We start from the raw sequence: 22378 nt of genomic DNA on the forward strand, positions 1-22378 counted from the left end.
CAGTTGAAGGGCATCTAGGTTGTTTCCAGGTCCTGTCTATTACAAAGAATGCTGATATGAACATAGCTGAGCAAATGCCCTTGTGGTATGATTGAGCATTCCTTGGGTATATGCCCAAGAGTGCTACAGCTGGTTCTTGGGGGAGAAGGACTCCCAATTTTCTAAGAAAGCGCCATATTGATTTCCAAAGTGGCTGTACAAGCTTGCATTCCCACCAGCAATGGAGGAGAGTTCTCCTTGCTCCACATCCTCTCCAGCACAAGCTGTCTTCAGTGTTTTTGTTCTTAACCATTCTGACAGGTATTTGATGGTATCTCAGAGCCATTTTGGTTTGCATTTCCCTGATGCCTAAGGATGTTGAGCAAATCCTTCAATGTCTTTCAGCAATTTGTGCTTCTTCTGTTGAGAAATCTCTGTTTATTTCTATAACCCATTTCTTAATTGGACTGTTGGGTATTTTGATGTCTTCAGGTTTTTTTATATATGTATTCTGTATATCAGCCCTCTGCCAGATGCGGGGTTTGTGAAGAGCTTTTCCCATTCTGTATGATGTTGCTATGTCTTGTTGATCATGTCCTTTGCTCTATAAAAGCTTCTCAGTTTCAACAGGTCCTATTGATTGATTGTTTCCCTCAGTGTCTGTGCTACTGGTGTTATATTTAGAAAGTGATCTCTAGTGCCAATGCATTCAAGACTACTTCCTACTTTCTCTTCTATCAGTTTTAGAGTAACTGCATTTATGTTGAGGTCTTTGATCCACTTGGACTTAATTTTTGTGCATGGTGACTGATATGGATCTACTTGCAGCCTTCTACATGTTGACATCCAGTTATACCTGAACCATTTGTTGAAGATGCTTTCTTTTTTCCATTGTACAGTTTTGGCTTATTTCTTTTTTTATTTTTATTTTATTCTTCTGTCATACAATACATCCCAACTGCAGGTTTTCCTCCCTCCACTCATCTGAGTCCTTTCCATTGCTCCATTCTTCACCAGATCCACTCCTCCTCCACTTCTCTTCAGAATAGAGCAGATATCGCTGTGTTATCAACCAAACCCTGCACAACAAGTGACAATAAGACTATGGAGGAACCCTCATATCAAGCAAGTTAGTAGGAGTTAAAGTATTTCAAAAGCAAGCAAAGGAGTCAGATATACAACCCCGCTTCCTTTGTTAGGAGTTGAACAAAAACACCAATCTATACAATGGTAACACATATTCAGAGGAACAAATGTGGACCCATACAGGAAGTAAATGGTATTTCAATCACTGTGATCCCGTGTGAGCTCTGCTTAGTAGATTCTCTGGGCTATGTTCTCTTCTTTCTTTTTAGTTAGGAAGTTTTTTTTTGAAAATCCTCTTTGGGATTTGAGCTGAGATTTTCCTCCTTCTATTCCTATTATTCCTATGCTTGGTCTTTTAATAGTGTTCCAAGTTTCCTGGATCTTATGTTTCAGGAAAGCTTTCAACTTAACATTTTCTTTCATTAATATAGCCATATCTTCTATCTTATCTTTAAATCCTGAAACTCTCTATTCCATGTCTTCTATTTTCATGGTGACGCTCGGCTCTGTAGTTCCTGTCTGAATACCTACCTAGGTTTTCATTTCTAGAATTTTTTCAGTTTGTATTTTTTAATTGCTTCTATTTCCATTATTAGGTGTTGAAGAGATCATTCATTACCATCAACTGTTTGTTTGTTTTTGGCTTCCTTTAAGGGATTTGTTAATTTTTTCCAATATTACATTTATAGTTTCTCTGCTTTCTTTAAAGGGATTCATTTACTTCCTCTTTAAGAATTCCTCTCTTCTTTATAATGTTTGTCTTAATTGTCCTTCAACTATGATGGAATACCCAGATCTTGCTGTAGTAAGATAGCATGAGTCTGGTAGTGACATATTACTACAGCTCTTGTTGATTATGTTCTTAGCTGGTGTCAAATTATCTGGATTTGAGGCGATTGAGGGTCTTGGTGCTGATTTTTCAGTGTGTCTTTTTGGTAGGGTTTTTTTTTTTAATTTCAAGACAGGGTTTCTCTGTGTAGCTTTATGCCTTTCCTGGAACTCACTTGGTAGCTCAGGCTAACCTGGAACTCACAGAGATCCACCTGGCTCTGCCACCCAAGTGCTGGGTTTAAAGGCATGCACAACCACCGCCCAGCCTTGGATGAGTGTTTTATTCCTTGGTTTCTATTTGTTCTTTGTTCTTCTTATCTTTGTAGTCTATGATTGAACATGGATTCTCATCCCAAGTTGGGGCCCTGAAATCTTGCAGTGTTACCTTTGTTCTAGCAGAGACTATCTGCCCAAGTTTTGGGATGATAAAAGGGAAGAGAGGAGGTGTTAGGGACCAAGATGTCAGGAACCAAACATGAACCATGGAAAGTATTAGCTAAACCAAAGAACAGCTCATAAGCCCCTTCCCAGAGCAGTAACCAGAGGCCTCCCAAGATAAGAGAACATCCCACAGTCAGGTGCCATGACAACTGAACGTAAAGAGCATTCCATGGTCAGGTAGCCTAGCAACAGAATATACTGCCCCTGACCAGTGACCTTAGCAGACATCTCGCAGTTGCACTATCTGCCTCACACGTCTTGCACCCCTTCCATGTTCTACATGCCCCTTTTCCCTTTCCCTCCTTCCTGCCCCTTCCCCCCTTATGCTATATAAGCCTTGTGGAGAAAAATAAAGATTGGCGGCTTGATCAGAATTCTGTCTTGCTGTCCATCTCTTTGTGTCGCCCTGTCTTTTCATTCTCTCCCACAGGTGGGTGGCCCCGTTGACACCCTGCTGGCTGAGGCATCTGGCGCCCAACGTGCGACTCGACCCTTGCCTCGTCGGGAGTTGAACGTCCTTCTCCAGGAAAGTCCAGACGTCTGGTGGAGATTTAAAGCGATCACCCGTCGAGACCACCCGACTCGGCGTCCTGGTGATCTGGGGGAAAGCGAGAAGGACGAGGTGAGTCTGAGCTATAGACTTCGCCATGGGACAGGGAACTTCTTCTCATGACTTGTTCGTAAAGTGTGTTAAAGATGCCCTCCAGACAGGAGGGATAAGGGTTCGTAAAAAAGACCTCAACAAATTCTTTAGTCACTTAGAGGACTGTTGTCCTTGGTTCCCCCAAGAAGGAACAATTGATGAAAACTGTTGGAAAAAGGTGGGCGACTGCCTTAGAGACCACTACCGAGCCTTTGGCCCAGATAAAGTCCCTGTGATAACCTTTTCCTATTGGAACCTTGTTAATGATATTCTCAGGATCCAAAGGACCTCCCCCTCCCCTGACATTGAGTTGGTTATTTCTCAGGGAGAAAAAGTCATGAAAGAACAGTCTCGCCCCCCCTCTCATGCTGATTCACATCCTCCCCACTCCCCCCGACCCCCTTCATGAGCACCCTCTATACAGGAGATTAAAAATATGGAAGAAGGAGTCCAATCACCCCCACCTCAGACTATTTACCCCTCCCTCCAGGGTCTTGATCCGGCCCCCCTTAACGCTGGCGATGAGGCCAGTCTAAAAAAGGAGGCTGCCAACTTGACCCCCTTAACCTCCCTCCCACAAAAGCCACCCCCAACAAAGATAACATATAATCTTACTCAGCCCCCTCCTTATTATGCCTCCCTCACTGCCCCCTTCTGTGCCCCAGTCATTAAGGCCCCTGCAGGTTCACTGCCAGTGCTCCCAATGCCGACCCCCGATGATCCAGAAATCCCCCCTAATCTCATAACAGAGTTACAGTGCCTACAGGGCACACTTCCGGCCCGTAGACAACACCTGGCCCTTCTAAAGGAATTATGCTCCCTTGATCAGGAGCTCTCTGACCTCGCCCTGGGCGCTCCAAATTCTTGGCCACCGCCCATCCCCTCGCTTAAAAAACCTCGGCCACAGCCAGTCTTGGCTTTTCCCATTACCTGAAGCCAGGCGAGTGGATCGGATCCACCAAATCTGCCGAGACAGAGGAGTTGCCTCCCCTTGAAGAGGAGGAGGGAGAGACCCCTCACGAAGAGGAGCCCCTGGTTACAGGCTCTGGGGCCGATCAGGGGCCCCCACCCGGGCAGTCTTACCAAAAACTTAGCTTTCACCTTGTTGAGCGACTTAAATCAGCCTGTGCTCAGTATGGCCCCACCGCTCCCTTTACCCTTGCAATTCTTGAAAACCAGAGTGAGGCTTGGCTTACACCAAATGATTGGTATTTTTTGGCCCGTGCTGCCCTGTCTAGGGGAGATTTTGTCTTATGGAAAACTGACTTTTCAGAAAACTGCCGTGAGACGGCCCAGCGCAACACTGATAACCCTTCCTCATAACATTGGACCATTAATAAACTTCTTGGCAAAACTCCTTATGACAAAAACGAGGTTCAAGCCACTTTTCCACCCAGCTTATTGGCCCAGATTCAGGTTGCTGGCCTTCGAGCCTGGAAGCGGCTTCCCCCAAAAGGCTCTGCTACCACCTCATTGGCCAAGTTGCATCAAGGACCAGATGAGCCCTATAGTGATTTTATATCTCGTCTAAATGACGCTGCTGAGCGCCTCCTGGGCTTAGGAGAAAGTGAGAGTACATTTGTTAAACACCTCGCCTTTGAAAATGCAAACTCAGCCTGTCAGGAGGTCCTTCGCCCCTACAGAGATAGGGCTCCCCTTTCTGAATACATCCGCCTTTGTGCGGGAGTTGGCTCTGCCCACGCCATCAGTCTGGCTATTGGTGCAGCCCTAAAGTCAATGGGCACCTAAGAATTAAGATTCCAACAAGGTCGCCTTTGTTTCTCCTGTAAACAACCGGGACATTTTGCAAGGGAATGCCCCAAGGAGATCCCTGCCACCTCAGGGGGCACAGCCACAGTGCCCCAGCTTGGCGTCACCACTGGGCCACTACCAACCACCCTATGTCCTAGATGTGGCCATGGTTTTCATTGGGCGAGGGAATGTAAATCTAAAACCGATGCTCATGGTCGCCCGCTCCCTCCCCGCCTGCTCCCTCCCCGCCTGTCAGGAAACTTTCTTCAGGGCCAGCCCCTGACCCCTCTGCTCCAGGGAGTGCTCCATGGGGCTTCGAAGGCCACTCCCCAACTGTCTGCTCCCTCCAACGGGAAACTCCAGGCAGCGCAGGACTGGACCTCTGTGCCACCACCAACACAATACTAGATCCATTACAGGGCCCCCAGGTCATCCCTACTGGGATTTGGGGCCCCCTGGCCCCAGATACCCATGCCCTTATCCTTGGCTGTGCCTTGTCCACCTTAAAAGGTGTCCAGATCTACCCCGGAATTATTGATAATGACTATACAGGAGAGATTAAGATTTTGGCCTTTGCACTCCAGGGTCTTGGTGCCAACTCCCGTGGCACCTGCCTTGCTTGCCTGGTTACTTTCCCTGCGCTTTTCTCTGACAACCCCATTCAGTCCACCCAGCCCCGAGGAGCTGCTCAGATTGGCTCATCAGAGGCTTATTGGGTTCAGCCTATTTCTCACTCTCAACCCACACTTACCCTTAAACTAGATGGTAAAAAATTCCAGGGGATTTTGGATACTGGCGCTGATGCCACTGTAATCTCCCAAGACCATTGGCCCACCTCTTGGCCCCTTACGCCCTCCCTCACAGACCTCAAGGGCATAGGTCAATACAGTAACACCCTCCAATCCTCTAAAGTCCTGGCCTGGACAGATGAAGAGGGTAATCAGGGTACTGTCACCCCCTTTGTGGTCCCTGGGCTCCCTGTCAACCTTTGGGGTTGAGATATTCTCTCCCAAATGAAGGTCATCCTCTGTAGCCCAAATGAGGTGGTTACCCAACAAATGTTACGCATGGGCTTCATCCCAGGAAAGGGTCTCAGTAAACTTCAACAGGGCCAAACCCAACCCGTCACTTCCACTAATAAAACAGATAGACTCGGTCTTGGCTTTGAGGGTTTTTAATTGAGGCCACTGCTCCCCCTGTACACCATGCAGATAAAATCACTTGGCTTACCCAAGAACCTGTATGGGTAGACCAGTGGCCTCTGCCACAAGAAAAACTACAGGAGGCAGAGATGTTGGTGTAGGAACAGCTCGCTGCCGGTCATATTGAACCATCCAGTTCCCCCTGGAATACGCCCATCTTTGTCATAAAGAAAAAATCTGGAAGATGGAGACTCCTCCAAGACCTGCGAGCCATTAATAAGGTTATGCAGCCCATGGGCGCCCTCCAACCAGGCATGCCCTCACCCATCACCATTCCGGAGGCCTATCATAAAATGGTTATTGATTTAAAAGATTGCTTCTTTACCATTCCCCTACACCCTGATGATCGAGCTTATTTTGCCTTTAGCCTCCCTCGGGTTAATTTTCAGGGCCCCATGCTCCATTTTCATTTGTGTGTCTTACCCCAGGGGATGGCAAATAGCCCGACTCTCTGCCAAAAGTTCGTGTCCCAGGCAGTCGATCCCATACGCCAAAAATGGCCCTTTACTTATATCTTGCATTACACGGATGACCTTCTTTTGGCCGCCCCTAGCTCCTCCATTCTAGAAGCAACTTTCCAAGATCTGTCACAGGCTCTTTGTGCTGCTGGCTTACAGCTTGCCCCTGATAAGATCCAGTGCTCTGAGCCCTTCAGTTATCTGGGACTTGAATTACATGCCAATCGAGTCTTGGTCCCGCGCATCCAGCTGCGCACAGATAACCTTACCACCCTTAATGATTTTCAAGAACTTCTTGGGGACATTCAATGGCTTTGGCCATACCTAAAACTCCCTACTGCTGATCTTCTACCCCTCTATGACATTCTTCGGGGCCCCAGCGAGCCCACCTCCCCCCCATCAATTGACCCCAGCTGCTCACAAGGCTCTATCTTTAATCACCAAGGCCATTTCCTCCCAAGCCTCTTTTCAGATTGATTATTCCCTCCCGCTGGTTTTTGTTGTCTTATCCACTCCCCATGTGCCCACAGGGGTCCTTTGGCAGAGTTCCCCTTCTACCTTAAGGGCCCAGGATAAACTTAAGGGTCATTCCCTCTTATGGATTCACATGCCTGCCAGTCATACTAAGGTCATTTCCACCTATCCCCAACTTGTTTCTTTCCTAATCATGCGTGGCCGCCAGACCTCACGTCAGATTTTTGGTAAGGACCCTGATTCCATCTTAACCCCCTACACCCGCGAACAAACTCGATTTTTGTTTCAGACACTGGATTGTTGGGGTGTTGCCTTTTCAGGGTTCCTGGGCCTTCTTGACAATCACCTTCCTGATGACCCAGTCCTTCATTTTGCATCCACTCATCCCTTTATTTTCCCAAAAGTCATTTCCCCTAGCCCCTTGCCTGAGGCCCCAACCATTTTTACAGATGGGTCAGCCAATGGCACTGCGGCTTATGCCTTTCAAGGTCACTCGTTTCCCTTCCCTTCACCCTTTCGTTCAGCTCAGCTGGTTGAACTTTTTGCTGTTTTACAGGTTTTTCAGAATTTCCATGATTCCCCCCTTAACATTTACACTGATAGTGCATATATCACTCATTCGATACCCCTTCTTGATACAGCCCCCTTCATTAAGCCCACCTCTAATGCCACTCCCTTTTTCGCTCAAATTCAACAAAAACTTAGAGAACGCTGCCATGCTGTTTTCATTGGCCACATTCATGCTCACGGGGAGCTTCCTGGACCCCTCACGGAGGAAATGCTTTGGCAGATAAAGCCACTCGACAGGTTTTTCCAGTGCTGCAGGAGCCCATCCTGTTGGCTTCTCACGCCCACCGCCTCCACCATCGTAATGCCAAAACCCTTCGATTAAAGTTCAAAATCACAAAAGAACAAACTATTACTAGAGACATAGTAAAACAATGCCCTTCTTGTGTAGTTTCCCATCCTGTCCCCCATGTTGGAGTTAATCCCCGAGGGCTCTTGCCTAATATGATCTGGCAAATGGATGTTACACATGTTCCCGACTTTGGTAGACAAAATATCTCCATGTTTCTGTTGATACATTCAGCGGTTTTATTTTTGCCTCCCCTCATACTGGTGAGGCCATCAAGGATGTTATTGCTCACCTCCTGGTCTGCTTTTCTACTTTGGGTGTCCCAAAACACATAAAAATGGACAATGGCCTGGCCTACACCAGTGGAGGACTTAAACAGTTCCTCCAACAATTTGAGATCTCTCACACTGTTGGTATTCCTTATAACCCTCAAGGTCAGGGCATTGTAGAATGAGCCCACCAGACCTTAAAAACATGGCTCTCTCGATTAAAGATGACCGAGCTTTCCTTTGTCTCCCCCCAGACTGCCTGTGCCATGCTCTCTTTGTCCTTAACTTCCTCACCCTGGATGGTGAAGGTCGATCAGTGGCTGACCGTCATTGGCACCCCTCAGCAGATGCCAGTCACCCTTTGGCCATGTGGCGAGACCCCCTTACAGGCGTTTGGAATGGTCCAGATCCTGTACTTATCTGGGGCCATGGCTCTGCTTGCATCCTTGATCAGGCACATGATGCCCCACGCTGGCTCCCTGAGCGCCTGGTCCGATCTGTAAATTTACCTAACATTCCCAGGGGACAGGCTGCTCCCCCTGAGGACTCTCCTTCTCTTTCAGATGCTAAAGCTACCATCAAAGACTGAGACCTCAAAGAGATGGAGATCACCCATAAAGCTGCCCATTGTGAGTCAGCTGGCTACCTGGGGTCTCATACTCCTCCTCCTGAGCCACAGCCTCTCTAGCCCATCACAAAACACCAATCGCCACCAGCCCCTAAACCATACCTGGCAGGTGCTGAAGGAGCGACAGGATGTCATCTGGCAAACCTCCCTAGTCACGCCTGGCCCTTGGTGGCCAGACCTGTTTCTGGACCTCTGTAAGCTCGCATCAGGCTCTACGGCCCTTTGGGGTCTAGAAAACGACTCCCCGCCTCCCCACACACTGCCTAACCGCCCCCTACAGGCCCATGCCCCGCCTGGATGTAGTAACGCCTTCCATCGCTCCCGCCTCATTAGGCCCACCCTCTATGTCTGCCCTGGTTACCATCGTCCCCGCTTGAGTCATTACACCTGTGGTGGTCGCCCTGAGCGCCATTGCAAGGCCTGGGGCTGTGAAACCACTGGTGATACATACTGGGGCCCTTCCTTGTCCTGGGACCTTATAATTGTTAGGGCCAATTACTCCACCCTAAGAATCCCTGGACTATTAGACCTGAGTGCATTAATTCATGGTGTCATCCTCTTAGGATCCGATTTACTGACCCCAGAAAGAAGGCTACCAATTGGGAGCAGGGCTATGAATGGGGCCTCTTACTCTACCAAGATGGCCATAATTCAGGTGTCATCTTCTTCATCAAACTTTTAAAACAGCCTGTTAATTCCCCTAATGCTGTTGCCATAAGTCCCAACTCTTTTCTTGGCAACAATGATTTTCCTACAACCAATAAATCTCAGACATCCATGGGTTTTTCTCCCACGTTCCCACCTCCCCCACCAACTACCAAAGATATGATTACCACCCTTATCGCAAAAACCTACCAGGTACTTAATACCTCCAAGCCTGATTTGGTTGACTCCTGCTGGCTTTGCTATCATTCTGCCCCACCATTTTATGAAGGAGTGGCTGTTGATTTAGATTTCTCCCTAACCACTGACCCACATGATTGTCTCTGGCAACAGCCACCCACATCTTGCCTTACACTCTCCCAAGTTATGGGCTCAGGCCACTGCCTTGTCACCCAAGGCGCTATCATTTCCCCTGTTTATCAACCACTTTGCAATGTCACAGACAACCTAAGTACTTCCTCCCCCATCGCTCGAAAAGGGAGCCTGTGACTGCAGTCACTTTAGCCATCCTCCTGGGGGTGGGGGCTGCAGGGGCCGGTACGGGCATAGCCTCCCTGGTCTTATCTAACCAACATTATTCAGAGCTTAGAATTTCCATAGATGAAGATATAGCACAGCTTGAGCTAGGCATTTCCACCCTTGAATCCTCCCTCACCTCCCTTTCAGAGGTAGTTCTCCAAAACCGCCAAGGGCTTGACCTCCTCTTTTTACAGCAAGGAGGCCTCTGTGCCGCTCTTAAGGAAGAATGTTGCTTCTATACTGATCACACAGGAGTAGAAAGAGATAGCATGGCTAAGGTCCATGAAGGCTTAGGGGATTGAGGGTGCAGGTGGGACTGCAGAAGGCAGGGAGACTAAAGTGCTCCACCATCCTGGGTGCCTTGGATGACATGCTCTATTGCACGGTGGTTATGCAGACCCTATACTCTTCCCTCCCGGATTAAAACCTGCCCCCTGTAAAAAAACTGCATAGTTCCAGCTTCCTTCAGGACAAAAGAACTCAAACTCAACAGGGATGGAGCCTCTGTCACCCCTCCCCCGTCATGGCAAAAGATTTGGACCTCCTTTCTTTGTTTTGCTATATGTATAGAAGGGGGAGATGTTAGGGACCAAGATATCAGGAACCAAACATGAACCATGGAAAGTATTAGCTAAACCAAAGAACAGCTCATAAGCCCCTTCCCAGAGCAGTAACCAGAGGCCTCCCAAGATAAGAGAACATCCCACAGTCAGGTGCCATGACAACTGAACGTAAAGAGCATTCCATGGTCAGGTAGCCTAGCAACAGAATATACTGCCCCTGACCAGTGACCTTAGCAGACATCTCGCAGTTGCACTATCTGCCTCACACGTCTTGCTCCCCTTCCATGTTCTACATGCCCCTTTTCCCTTTCCCTCCTTCCTGCCCCTTCCCCCCTTATGCTATATAAGCCTTGTGGAGAAAAATAAAGATTGGCGGCTTGATCAGAATTCTGTCTTGCTGTCCATCTCTTTGTGTCGCCCTGTCTTTTCATTCTCTCCCACAGGTGGGTGGCCCCGTTGACACCCCGCTGGCCGGGGCAAGGAGGAAGTTTGGGGATATGGATAAGGGAGCACTGAGAAAGTAGGAGAGGTCTTTGGGTGGGAGGCCTACATAGACCTCTGGCATATTGTGTAGCCTTTGTTAGAGAAAGGATTCAACCCAAGTTGGAGGCAACAACACAGAGAAGAAGAAAGAAGTAGGATTGAGGATAGTGTTGGGGGATTATTGAAAGACTGCTGATGTCCAAAAGTGAGCAGGTTATTTGGATTTCTGGTGGCTGGAATGGCCTCTGGTCCTGCACGTGTTCTTTATTTCAAGGGGTATACCAGTTTTTCTGGATTGTATGGCTGCATTTGAGCAGAATATATTAATCCGATGTGGGGTTGAGGACATGACTTTGGGAGTGACAGCTGTAAGGTGGATGGGGGATTATGTCTTTGGAGAAGTGGGGGTTGTGGAAGTTTCATGGGCTGGTGGCCTGGTTACCTGATTTTTCTGGCTGGTGTGACATGTACATGAGCAGGGGATGTCTGCTTTTCTTGGGCCTTGAACACAGGGAGTATATCCTGTGCCATTGTATGTTGGATATGCTTTATTTGTTTCTTGATTTTTACTAGATGTGACAGTCAAGAGATTGTCTTCAGTGCCATAAGAGACTTTGGATATTTGAGCTTTTTGAGGCTCTTACAGTTTATGAGGATCATTGAACTTAGACTAAATACATTTTCATGTTTCCTTTTCTCTTGGTATTCATTATTCTCTCATTCAATACATGCTAACTTCAGCTTCCCCTTTCTCCACTCTTTCTAGTCAACCTCCCAAATACTCATTCCTCTAAATTCACTGCTACTCTGTTTTCCTTCAGGAAATAGTAGGCCTCCCAGTGATATCAACCAAACACATCATTACAAGGTGCAATAAATCTAGGCAAAAACCTCATATCAAGGCTGGGCAAGTAACCCAATAAGAGGAAAAGTGTCCCAAAAGCAAGCAAAGGAGCCAGACACCAGGACTCCGGTTAGTAGTCTCACAAACATGCCAAGCTAAACATCCATAGCATGCATGCAGAAGACCTGGCACTGAGCCCTGCATGATTCAAAATTGACACTTCTGTTTCTCTGAACCCCTATTACCTTGCTTTGTTGATCCTGTGGGCCAAGTTCTCCTTTTTTTCCTCAACCTTTCTGTATCCTGCCATATTTATTCCCTCCTTCCACAGGATTCTTAGAGTTTATTCTCAAGTTTGGTTAGGGATCTCTGCACGTGCTCTCATCATCTACTGCAAGAAGCCTGTCTGATGACAATTAGGCTAGGACCAAATCTTTGATTATAACAGAATATATTTATAGATCATCTCACTGTATTTTCCTTGGTGAGTTGTACTGTGAAGAAATTATATAATGTCCTGGAAATTTTAACCAAAACCAAAAGTGTAAATTAGTACCACTTAAAGTGCATTGATGATTATTAAATTCTCACAAAACCATACATCTCTATTTCAGGTTGGTGAATGCGTTTGCAAGGCACTCTTTTAAGAACAATGCCAAAAAATAATTCTTTAAAGGATATCACTATTAAAATCTTGAGAGCTATGCTATATAACTGTCAGTCTTTTTATTTCATAACATTCCTATTATAAAAGTTACACGCAGTGAAGAGGTAATAAGTATATTGTCAAAACTTACTATTAAGCAAATAGTCCATAGTAAAGCTACTGTAATTCATATACCTGTTACTGTGCTGTTTAGTGAGTGGGGCAGTTAGAGCCAAAAGTCAAGGAATGTCATTGAGGAAATACCTTATTCCCTATACCACAAGTCTATGAGGACAGAAAGTCAAGCAAAATTCAATGAGGAAATCTTTTATTTGTTATTCTTCTTTTACTAGTTATATCATATGTCATTCTGGAGACAAGCCATATGAGCATAGAGATATGGAAGACATAACACACCTCATTCTCATAACATTGAGAAGATATGTAGCAGTCCGCACATTGACTATACTTGTTGAATTTGATTCAAGTATACAAGCAATTGATTTTTTAGCTTCATTGTGAAGGCATTAACAAACTCACACTACAGAGAATTCCTATGAGTACTAGGACTGCATACATAAAACATGGGTGTAAAATCCTCTTTACAATTAGACAAAATTGAAAATTTAATTCATACAGATATAAAGAGTCAACAGTGTAATGATTATGGTAAAGGTTTGACATGTGTTGGCAGGCATGAAAGTCAAACTGGAGAGAAGACACCTTTGATATATACTGAAAGTGGTAAAAACTGTTGTATATGAGAGTCATCTTCAAAGGCATGAAAGTGTACCTATGGGAAAGTAACACGGTCAGTGTAATCAGTGTCTTAAAGCCTTTTCACATCACTGTAATCTTCAAAGGCATAAAACAACACATACAGGAGAGAAACCCTACATAGGTAATCAATGCGGTAAAGCTATTGTACACCACAATCATCTTCAAATTCATAAAAGTACACATGCTGGAGAAAAACCCTATGAATGAAATCAGTGTGGTAGAGCCTTTGCTTAACATGCTCATCTTCAAAGTCATAAAGCCTTTGTACAACATGGTCATCTTCAGTGTCTTAAAAGAACAGATACAGCAGAGAAACACTATGAATGTGATCAATGTGCTAAAGCTTTTGAACATCACCAAAATCTTCAAATGCATAAAAGAAGACATCCTGGAGATAAATCCTATGAATGTAATCAATGTTGTAAAGTCTATGCTAATCACAGTTTTCTTCAAATACATAAAAGAAGACATGCTGGACCAAAAATGTATGAGCACAGTTAATGTGGTAAAGATTTTTGTCTTCACAGTCATCTTCAAATGCATGAAAGATCACATACTGTAGAGAAACCCCATGAATTTAATCAATGTGGTGATGTCATTTCACACATAGTACTATTCAAATGCATGAAACAACACCTACTGGAGAGAAACCCTGCGAATGTAATCAGTATGATAAAACATTTGTGTGTATCAGTAGTCTTTGAAATCATTAGAAAAAGTCTTACAGCAGAGAAAGAATAAAATATAGTCAGTGTCATACAGTTTTCCTATTTATACATGAATAAACCTATTTCTGTACAGTCAATCTCTTAAAGCTTTTGAATATTACAATAGTCTTTTCGTACCTGAAGAAGTACTGAGGGCTTATTATTATAAAGTATTTGGTAAGATCCATATCCAAAACACTTGCATTCAGTTACACAAAGGGTGTTCCTTCTGTAAAAAACAATTTGACAATGTCAGCAATCTGTTGATGCATTATGATGCCCATTTTTAAAATGTTTGCCCCTGTAAAATCATGGAATAAGTAAATTTAGAAGATTGTGTAAAACACAGCCAAAGAGACACATCAGAAAAACGAAAGCAGAGTCAGTGAAAAACATTCAATTTGGCACTGAAACCAGAGCCAAAGAAATACCCTCTACCTATGACCAATTGTGGACAAAGCTAACCTAATCTCTGAGAATGAGCTTGAAATCCAGCCAATATATGTTCTCAAAATCATTTCCCTGGAAATCTCTACCTCTTTGATGCTCCATATAAGCCCCGTGTTTCCTTCAGCTGGCAGTTGCCCTTTCTCACACTGACACAGGCAGCTACTATTCAGAATCCTCTACCCTATATATATCACTTGAATTAGATTTAGGTGAAGATCTTATGCCAGAGCAGAGCAGAATGTCTGCTAGGAAACTCTCTAGTGGAGTCGCGCAAAGGAGCCAGGGGCATCTCTGCTGGGAGACTCACTAGTGGAGTCGAGCAGAGAAGCAATTGACATCTCTGCTGGGAAACTTGCTAGTGGAGTGGAACAGAGAAATAATGGATAGCTCTACTGGTAAATTATCTTAGGGGAGTGGAGCAGAGTAGCAAAGGGCACCTTTGCTGGAAATCTCTCTTAGCTGAGTGAAGTACAGCTAAGCAATACTATCTCTGTTTTAGAGAGGAGCAGGTTTGCCACATCCTTCAAGTAAACCATCCCACATTGGGATAAATTTTCAGAACTAGGCTAATTTCTAACAGTCAGTATTCCTATCCCCTCACAGCTTTCGGTATTCAGATTCCCTTCACAGCTATTTTTTTGAGAGCTGTAGTATCCTGTAAACATTTCCCCCACAGCTTCAGCTATACCCTGACATCCCAACAGCCAGGATAACTTTCTCCTCTCAATTGTATTTATCCAGGATGCCTTCCACTCCAAACTATAGGTGTTGCCTAACTTTTGATACTCAGGAAAATTTTCCTTCCAGACCTAAACACTTCCACTATGAATTTAAATAATACAGTAGTATTTTTAGATTTTGTACTCCTCTTTAATTACATGAAATAACAAATTCAGGTGTAAAATTATATGGGTTTGGATTAGTTGCTTTTCTCTTCTTGTTGTATAATGTCTATGTCAACTTATAATGAGTTTTATTTGGCCCCACAAGAATACAGGATCACCATGTGAGACATGGCAGCTAAATTGAGATCCTTACCCTGCACAGGAGCAGAGTGGAAACTGAAACTAATGTGTGAATGGAAATTATCAAATCCTTCCCCCAGTGACACATTTCCTCAGCAGAATGCATTTCCTAAACCTACCCAAATGGTACCACCAACTGAAAAGGATGTGTCTGATTTCATGTGTACATGCTTGCTTTCTGATACTTGATCCAATTCACACTGAAGAAAATCTCAGTAAACCTTTAAATTTCTTAATACCTGTGATAGAGGAATGCATGCTTACAAATGAAAAGTTTCATCAGTGTAAAATAGTTTTTCTAAGGAGTTGTTTTAATTTTAATTATGTGATATCAGTTTATGTTCTTGGGGTATGTGAATTTGCATGCTAGTTTCTGAAAATGTTAGGCTGTTGGATCTTCTTGTAGAAAGAACTAAAGGAAGTTGTCAAAATCAAGTCTTATTGCTGGGAATGAACTTTCCTTAACTGCCCAACCATATCTCTAGCCACATAAATATTTTAAAGCCTATTTATATCATGCTAAAGTCAGGAAATAGGGACAAACTCATACAAGAGAAAAATTTTATTCATGTAAACAAATTGGTACAGATTTTAGACATCTCAGTTGTCTTCTGCTTAAGGAAAAAATCTTGGCTGGGCAGTGGTGGCTCATGCCTTTAATCCCAGCACTGGAGAGGCAGATCTCTGTGAGTTTGAGGCCAGCCTGGTCTACCAAGTGAGTTCCAGGAAAGGCACAAAGCTATACAGGGAAACCCTGTCTTGAAAAACCAAAAAAAGGAAAAAAATATTACTTCATTTTCTTTTCATCCTAGCCTTGAAGGAAGTAATTAGTTACTATGTTTAGTGAAGACTGATGGGGGAGATCAATGCATTTTCATTTCTATTTTGAAACCTTCAAGTTGGATACCAAAGTGTGCTATATATGTGGCAAATTCATTTAGTTAAATTTATTTTTATTGACTTTTTATTCATTCTGTAGCTTTTGTTTATGTTCCATTGTGTTTTCATTTAGTGATGTGTAGCTTTCTACTGTAAAACATAAAATGGGAAGCCAGTCATCTTACTAGTCTATTGTTTATTTGAATATCAGGCAATGCATGATCATACTTTCTGAGAAAGAGTGTCTGTGAAAGGGTGGTGGGTTGTGGTGTTTGGTTTATATTTCATGTTTTTACAAATTCCCTTGAGATTTAGTTGTTCATATTAAGCCTGGCATTGGTTTCAGTAATGATTCAAGGAGACATTTAAAGTCATGATCCTCATGTGTCTACCTCCAGAGTAGTCCAAGAGTAGAAAATCTAATCCCAATATATGATGTTTTGTCAACACAACAATGTAAAATTTAAAAGGCTTAATAGAAAAGAATATAAGAAATATTAAATCTTTTATGTGTGTATTCAAGGAAGGATTTTCATGTATCTACTACAAATGTAATAATGTAGGATGATCAGCAATATGTTGTTTATCTTATATAATTAGGGCAGAGCTGTTGTGAGCAGGTTGAGGTGTCCAGGATACCTCACTCCCAGGGTAAAACTGTTTCCTTGCAGTTACAGCCATCAGAGCTGTCCTAAAGAGCTCCAGGTGTCTAGGACACCTTCAGGGCAGAGCTGTTGTTCTGAGGAGGGCAAGGTGTGTGGTATACCATGCAATAAAAGGCTAAACTGTCTTATTGAATTTCCAGCCATCAGATCTGTCCTAAGCAGCTCAAGGGGTTGCCTATCTCCCCAGGTTGTCAGGACACCTATGTGCAGAGTTGCTGCAACAAATTTACTTACATTGTTGATGCCGAAATACGGGACCAAACCCACAGAGTTGCATACAAATTACTTACAGCTATTCTGACCCTAGGCCGGCAGAGGTAGGCTGCTTAGATGATATGAGGTGGAGCTGAATGAACTCTCTCAGTAGTCTTGCTGAAATAGCAGCCTAAGAATTTCCCAAGTGTCTACTGCACAGGTGTGTACCTTCTAGAATCTGTGAAGGTATTTCTGGTGCCTTCAAAAACAAATTCTCAATGATGGTACCTATCACAATGGAGACCAAAAAACATCATGAATAGTTTTGAGAATGGGACTGAATATCATAGCAGCTTTATAAAGTCCCCAAGGGTATATTTATGTGTCACTAAAGTAAGTACACTAGCAGAACTATAATGTTCAAAGTGTTGCTCCCAATTTTCACCAACTGTGAGATATGGAATTGCTCAAGCACAATCACAGATCCCTGATTTCAGGGACTAGGGTGAGATACATGCACAAACACATAGACAAAATGCATAACACATACCCATGTATGTGAGAAACAGAAAGACAAAGAAAGAGGTACTTAGAGAGGCAGAGAAAGAGAGACTGAGGGGAGTGGGAGAACTCTATCACTTTGTTGCTGAACATATGCATGCAGGTGTGTCCTCTCTGAGAGGAACAAAAAGAGCAGGATTCAGTCACAGTCCCTGTATCCACACATTTTGAAGTGTGACCAGGCCTCTCCAACTGCTGCTTGGAGAATCAAACACCCAAGGCCTTTCCAAGCAAGTAACAAAACTATCAACTCAAATGCACAGCAACTAACATCTCACATTAGCCAACACTTGATAGCATGGATTCTGGGAACTCCTATACTACTGCCTCAATCCATGAGTACTATGACTCCTGCCACAGGCTCTGTTTTTGTTTCTTTTTAGAGGAAGCAGAATAGTCTTTGTCCTCATGTCATTCCTGTCCATGTTTGAGGTTCTTCTACCTTTGGAAAGAATTCATAGACACGATTTTGGGCAAAAGCATACCATAAAGATGCAGCCTACAAGAAATACTGACCTTATACAAAATGAATTAATGATGCCAGAGTGGGCCTGAGATTGAAACCACAGGGTATGAAAGAATGAATGCCTATTCTTCATGCTTTCTTCTGTGATAAAGATCAGGTAATCTCACTGCTAATTTCTTTCAATTGTAATTTTCTGTATCTGACAGGACAGTCTTTACACCTTCTGCTTCAACTGCATCTTGGTGAGGAACGTTTTGTGGGATTGTGGCTCCCTGGTGCTCCATGTGGGTAGATGTACACAAATTAACTTGCAGTATGACAAGGCAAAGAGGATGGACAGACCACCCTGTGTCCTAATCAAATGTGTGAGAATTCTTGTTTAACAATGACTCAGTGACACCCCAAATTATTTGTCCCATGCTTCAGATGCCCCCTCTGGAGAAGTCAGCTATCACCTCTATTTGAAGGGAAGTGGTTATCTCAGCTATCTGATTCTCTGTGTCCTCAGAGCACATGCTCCGAGTAACCAAGTAGAGAGAGTCATGAGAAAATTGCCATAGTTCACAATCAACTCTGTCATTTAGAGTTTGCTCAAATATCTTGACAGGTCTCTCTAACCATATAACTATTAATGGAGAAGACATATAAGGGCAGAACATGGTCACCAGACTCAATAAGTCACTTCATAGACAACCTAGGACACACAGAGCAGCTGGGAAGTTCCCAAAGTTAGCCAGTGTGGTTGAAATACAGTGATGTCCTGCCTTGAAATGGGCACACCTCATTAATCCCTCCTGCTGTAATGCTGGTCTCATGTTCACTCCTCAATTCCTAACCTCCAATAGGAAAAAAACTAAGAGTTCCCAGCATAATGCTTTGACCTTACCAGTTCCTGACCTTTGGGGTAAAACAATCAAAATCTTGGAGTTCTTGAGTTTCAGGAGCCATGACACACAGAGATGTTATGTTGGTTCCCAGAGATTGCAGTTTTCTGTGACTCATTATTGGAAGTTTCAGTTGAAGATCACTTGCTCAAAGAAGCTTCTCTTTTCCTGCACAGAACTCATTACCCAATTCTCTTGACCATTTCTTTCTTGATGTTTTACTCTGAAGCTGAAGGTCAGCTTTCTTCTGCAACTCTCTGTTCTCTATACTCTCTCCATTTTCTTTTTGAATTAGACTCTTCAGTATGACAACATGTTCATCAGTAAATGGTGAAGACATTGAATAAACTTCCCAAGGGCAGTTGGTATTGCCGCAACATAGGGGACATCACAGAGGATGCCAGGGATCTTCAGGATACAATAGAATGTCCATAGAAGAACTACTTCCTACTTTCTCTTCTATCAGGTTCTGAGTAACGGGATTTACGTTCAGGCCTTTGATCCACTTGGATTTTGTGCACAGTGACAGATATGGATCTATTTGCAGCCTTCTACACATTGACATCCAGTTATGCCAGCACCATTTGTTGTAGATGCTTTCTTTTTTCCATTGTACATTTTTGGCTTCTTTGTCAAAAATTACATGTTCATAGGTGTGTGGGTTAATGTCAGGGTCTTCAGTTCGATTCCATTGGTCCACATGTTGGTTTTTATGCCAGTACCAAGCTGTTTTTATTACAGTAGCTCTATAGTAGAGCTTTAGGTTGGGGATCATGATGTGTCCAGAGGTTGTTTTATTGTACAGGATTCTTTTGGCTCTCCTGGGTTTTTTTGTTTTTCCATATGAAGTTGAGTATTATTCTCTCCAGGTCTGTGAAGAATTGTGTTGGTAATTTGATGGGGATTGTGTTGAATCTGTAGATTGCTTTTGGTAAGTTCGCCATTTCTACTATGTTAATCCTGCCTATCCATGATGTTGGGAGATCTTTCCATTTCTGATATCTTCTTCAATTAATTTTTTCAGGGACTTAAAGTTCTGGTCATATAGGTCCTTTGCATGCTTAGTTAGAGTAACCCCAATGTATTTTATATGATTTGTGGCTATTGTAAAGGGTGATGTACCTCTGATTTCATTCTCAACCTGTTTGTCTATTGTATATAGGAGGGCTCCTGATTTTTTTGAATTGATCTTGTATCCTGCTATGTTGCTGAAGGTGTTTCTAAGCTATATCAGTTCCTTGGTTGAATTTTTGTGGGCACTCATGTATATTATCATGTCATCTACAAATAGGGAAAGCTTGAGTTCTTCCTTTCCAATTAGTATCCCCTTGATCTCCTTATGTTGTTTTAGGGAAAGACAGCTTAGGGGAACAGGAGATCCCAGCTGGATCAAGAACAGAAAGGGAGAAAAAGGAATTACAGACCATGATAAATGAAGACCACATGAGAACAGGAAGAAACAAAGTGCTAGAGCGGTCCCCAGAAATCCACAATGATACATCCTTTGTAGACTACTGGCAATGGTTGAGAGAAAGGCTGATATGACCTAGTCTGGTGATCAGATGGCAAAACACCCTAACAGCCTTACTAGAACTCTCATCCAATAACTGATGGAAGTTGATGCAGAGATCCTCAGCCTGGACTCAGATTGAGCACCAAGTGTCCAATTGTCGAGAAAGAGAAGGGATTGTATGAGCAAGAATTGTTGAGACCAAGGTTGGAAAAGCACAGAGAGAAATAGCCAAAGTAATAGAAACACATGAATTATGAACTAAAAATTGTGGAGCCCCCAACTGCATCAGGCCCTCTGGATAAGTGAGACAATTGAATAGATTGAACTGTTTGGGAGGCACCCAGGCAGTGGGACCTGGACCTATCCTCAGTGCATGAGCTGGCTGTTTGGAACCTTAGGCCTACACAGGGTCATGTTGCTCAACCTAGAAGGAGGGGACTAGACCTGCCTGTACTGAATCCACCAGGTTTAATTGAATTCCCAGGGAAGTCTTGGCCATGGAGGAAATGGGAATGGAGGGATGGGCTGGTTGGAATTTGGGAGATAGTGTGGGAGGGGGAGGACAGGGGAACCCATGGCTGATGTGTAAAATTAAAACAAAAATATAATAAATAAAAAAGGAGAAAAAATGTACTGGTGAAAAAAATTATATTATGTCCTGGAAAATTTAAACAAAAGCAATAGTGTAAATAAGTACCACTTAAAGTGCATTGATGATTATTATATTCTCACAAAACCATACACCACTATTTCTGATTGGTGAACTGCATATACAAGGCTTTCTTTTAAGAACAATATCAAAGAAACAATTCCTCAAAAGATATTACTATTAAAATCATAGTACCATGAGAGCTCTGCTATAGAACTGTCAGTCTTTTTATTTCATACCATTCCTATTACAAAAGTTACACACAGTGAAGAGGTGATAAGTACATTGTCAAAGCTTTCTATTAAGCAAGTAGTCCATAGTAAAGCTAGTGTATCTCATGTCCTTGTTGTGACTGTGCTTTTTAGTGAGTGAGGCAGTTAGATTCAAAAGTCAAGGGATGTTATCATCGTGGAAATACCTTATTCCCTATACCACAAGTCTATGAGGACAGAAAGTCAAACAAAATTCAATGTGGAAATCTTTTATTTGTTATTCTTCCTTTACTAGTTATATTATATGTCACTCTGGAGACAAGCCATATGAGCATAGGGATATGGAAGACATAACATACCTCATTCTCATTACAATCAGAAGATATGTAGCAGTCCCCACATTGACCATACTTGTTGAATTTGATTCAAGTATACAAATAATTTATTTTCTAGCTACAGTGTTAATACAGTAACCAACTCACACTACAGAGTAAACCCTATGAGTACTAGGACAGCATAAATAAAACATGGGTGTAAAAACAAGCATGAAATCTTAAGATCTGATTCCTCTCTACAATTAGACAAAATAGCAAATTTAATTCGAACATATATAAAGAGTCAACAGTGTAATGATTAAGGCAAAGATTTTATATGTGCCTGGTGGCGTGAAAGTCAAACTGGAGATAAGAAACCTTTCATATATACTGAATGTGGTAAAACCGTTGTATATGAGAGTCATCTCCAAAAGAATGAAAGTACACCCATGGGAAAGAAACACTTTCAATGTTTTTATTTAGTGATATGTATTTTTCTTCTGTAATACATAGAATGGGAAGCCCTTCATCTTACTATTCTATTGTTTATTTAAATATCAAGCAATGTATGATCATACATTCTGAGTAAGAGTGTCTGTGAAAGGGTAGTGGGTTGTGGTGTTTGGTTTTGATTTCATGTTTTCACAAATTCCCTTGAGATTTCATTGTTCATATTAAGCCCGGCATTAATTTCAGTAACAATTCAAGGATTTATTTGAAGTCATGTTCCTCATGTGTTTA

The 22378-nt window shown here is 43.1% G+C and overlaps 1 protein-coding gene across 1 annotated transcript in view; it reads left to right on the top strand.

Annotated features, from left to right (window-relative positions):
• Positions 1 to 1843: 1843 nt before the first annotated feature.
• Positions 1844 to 22378, top strand: part of LOC118575188 — a 38709-nt gene continuing 18174 nt past the window's right edge. Inside the window, 11 exon segments of the mRNA XM_036175843.1 lie at positions 1844 to 1870; positions 2768 to 2959; positions 3471 to 3890; positions 4355 to 4700; positions 5030 to 5902; positions 5944 to 6794; positions 6796 to 7422; positions 7572 to 7920; positions 7923 to 8227; positions 8230 to 8562; positions 8729 to 9274. Of these exon segments, the coding sequence (XP_036031736.1) occupies positions 1844 to 1870; positions 2768 to 2959; positions 3471 to 3890; positions 4355 to 4700; positions 5030 to 5902; positions 5944 to 6794; positions 6796 to 7422; positions 7572 to 7920; positions 7923 to 8227; positions 8230 to 8562; positions 8729 to 9274 (4869 nt within the window).

Source organism: Onychomys torridus, unplaced genomic scaffold (genome assembly GCF_903995425.1).
Source record: "Onychomys torridus unplaced genomic scaffold, mOncTor1.1, whole genome shotgun sequence".
NCBI classification, from domain to species: domain Eukaryota; kingdom Metazoa; phylum Chordata; class Mammalia; order Rodentia; family Cricetidae; genus Onychomys; species Onychomys torridus.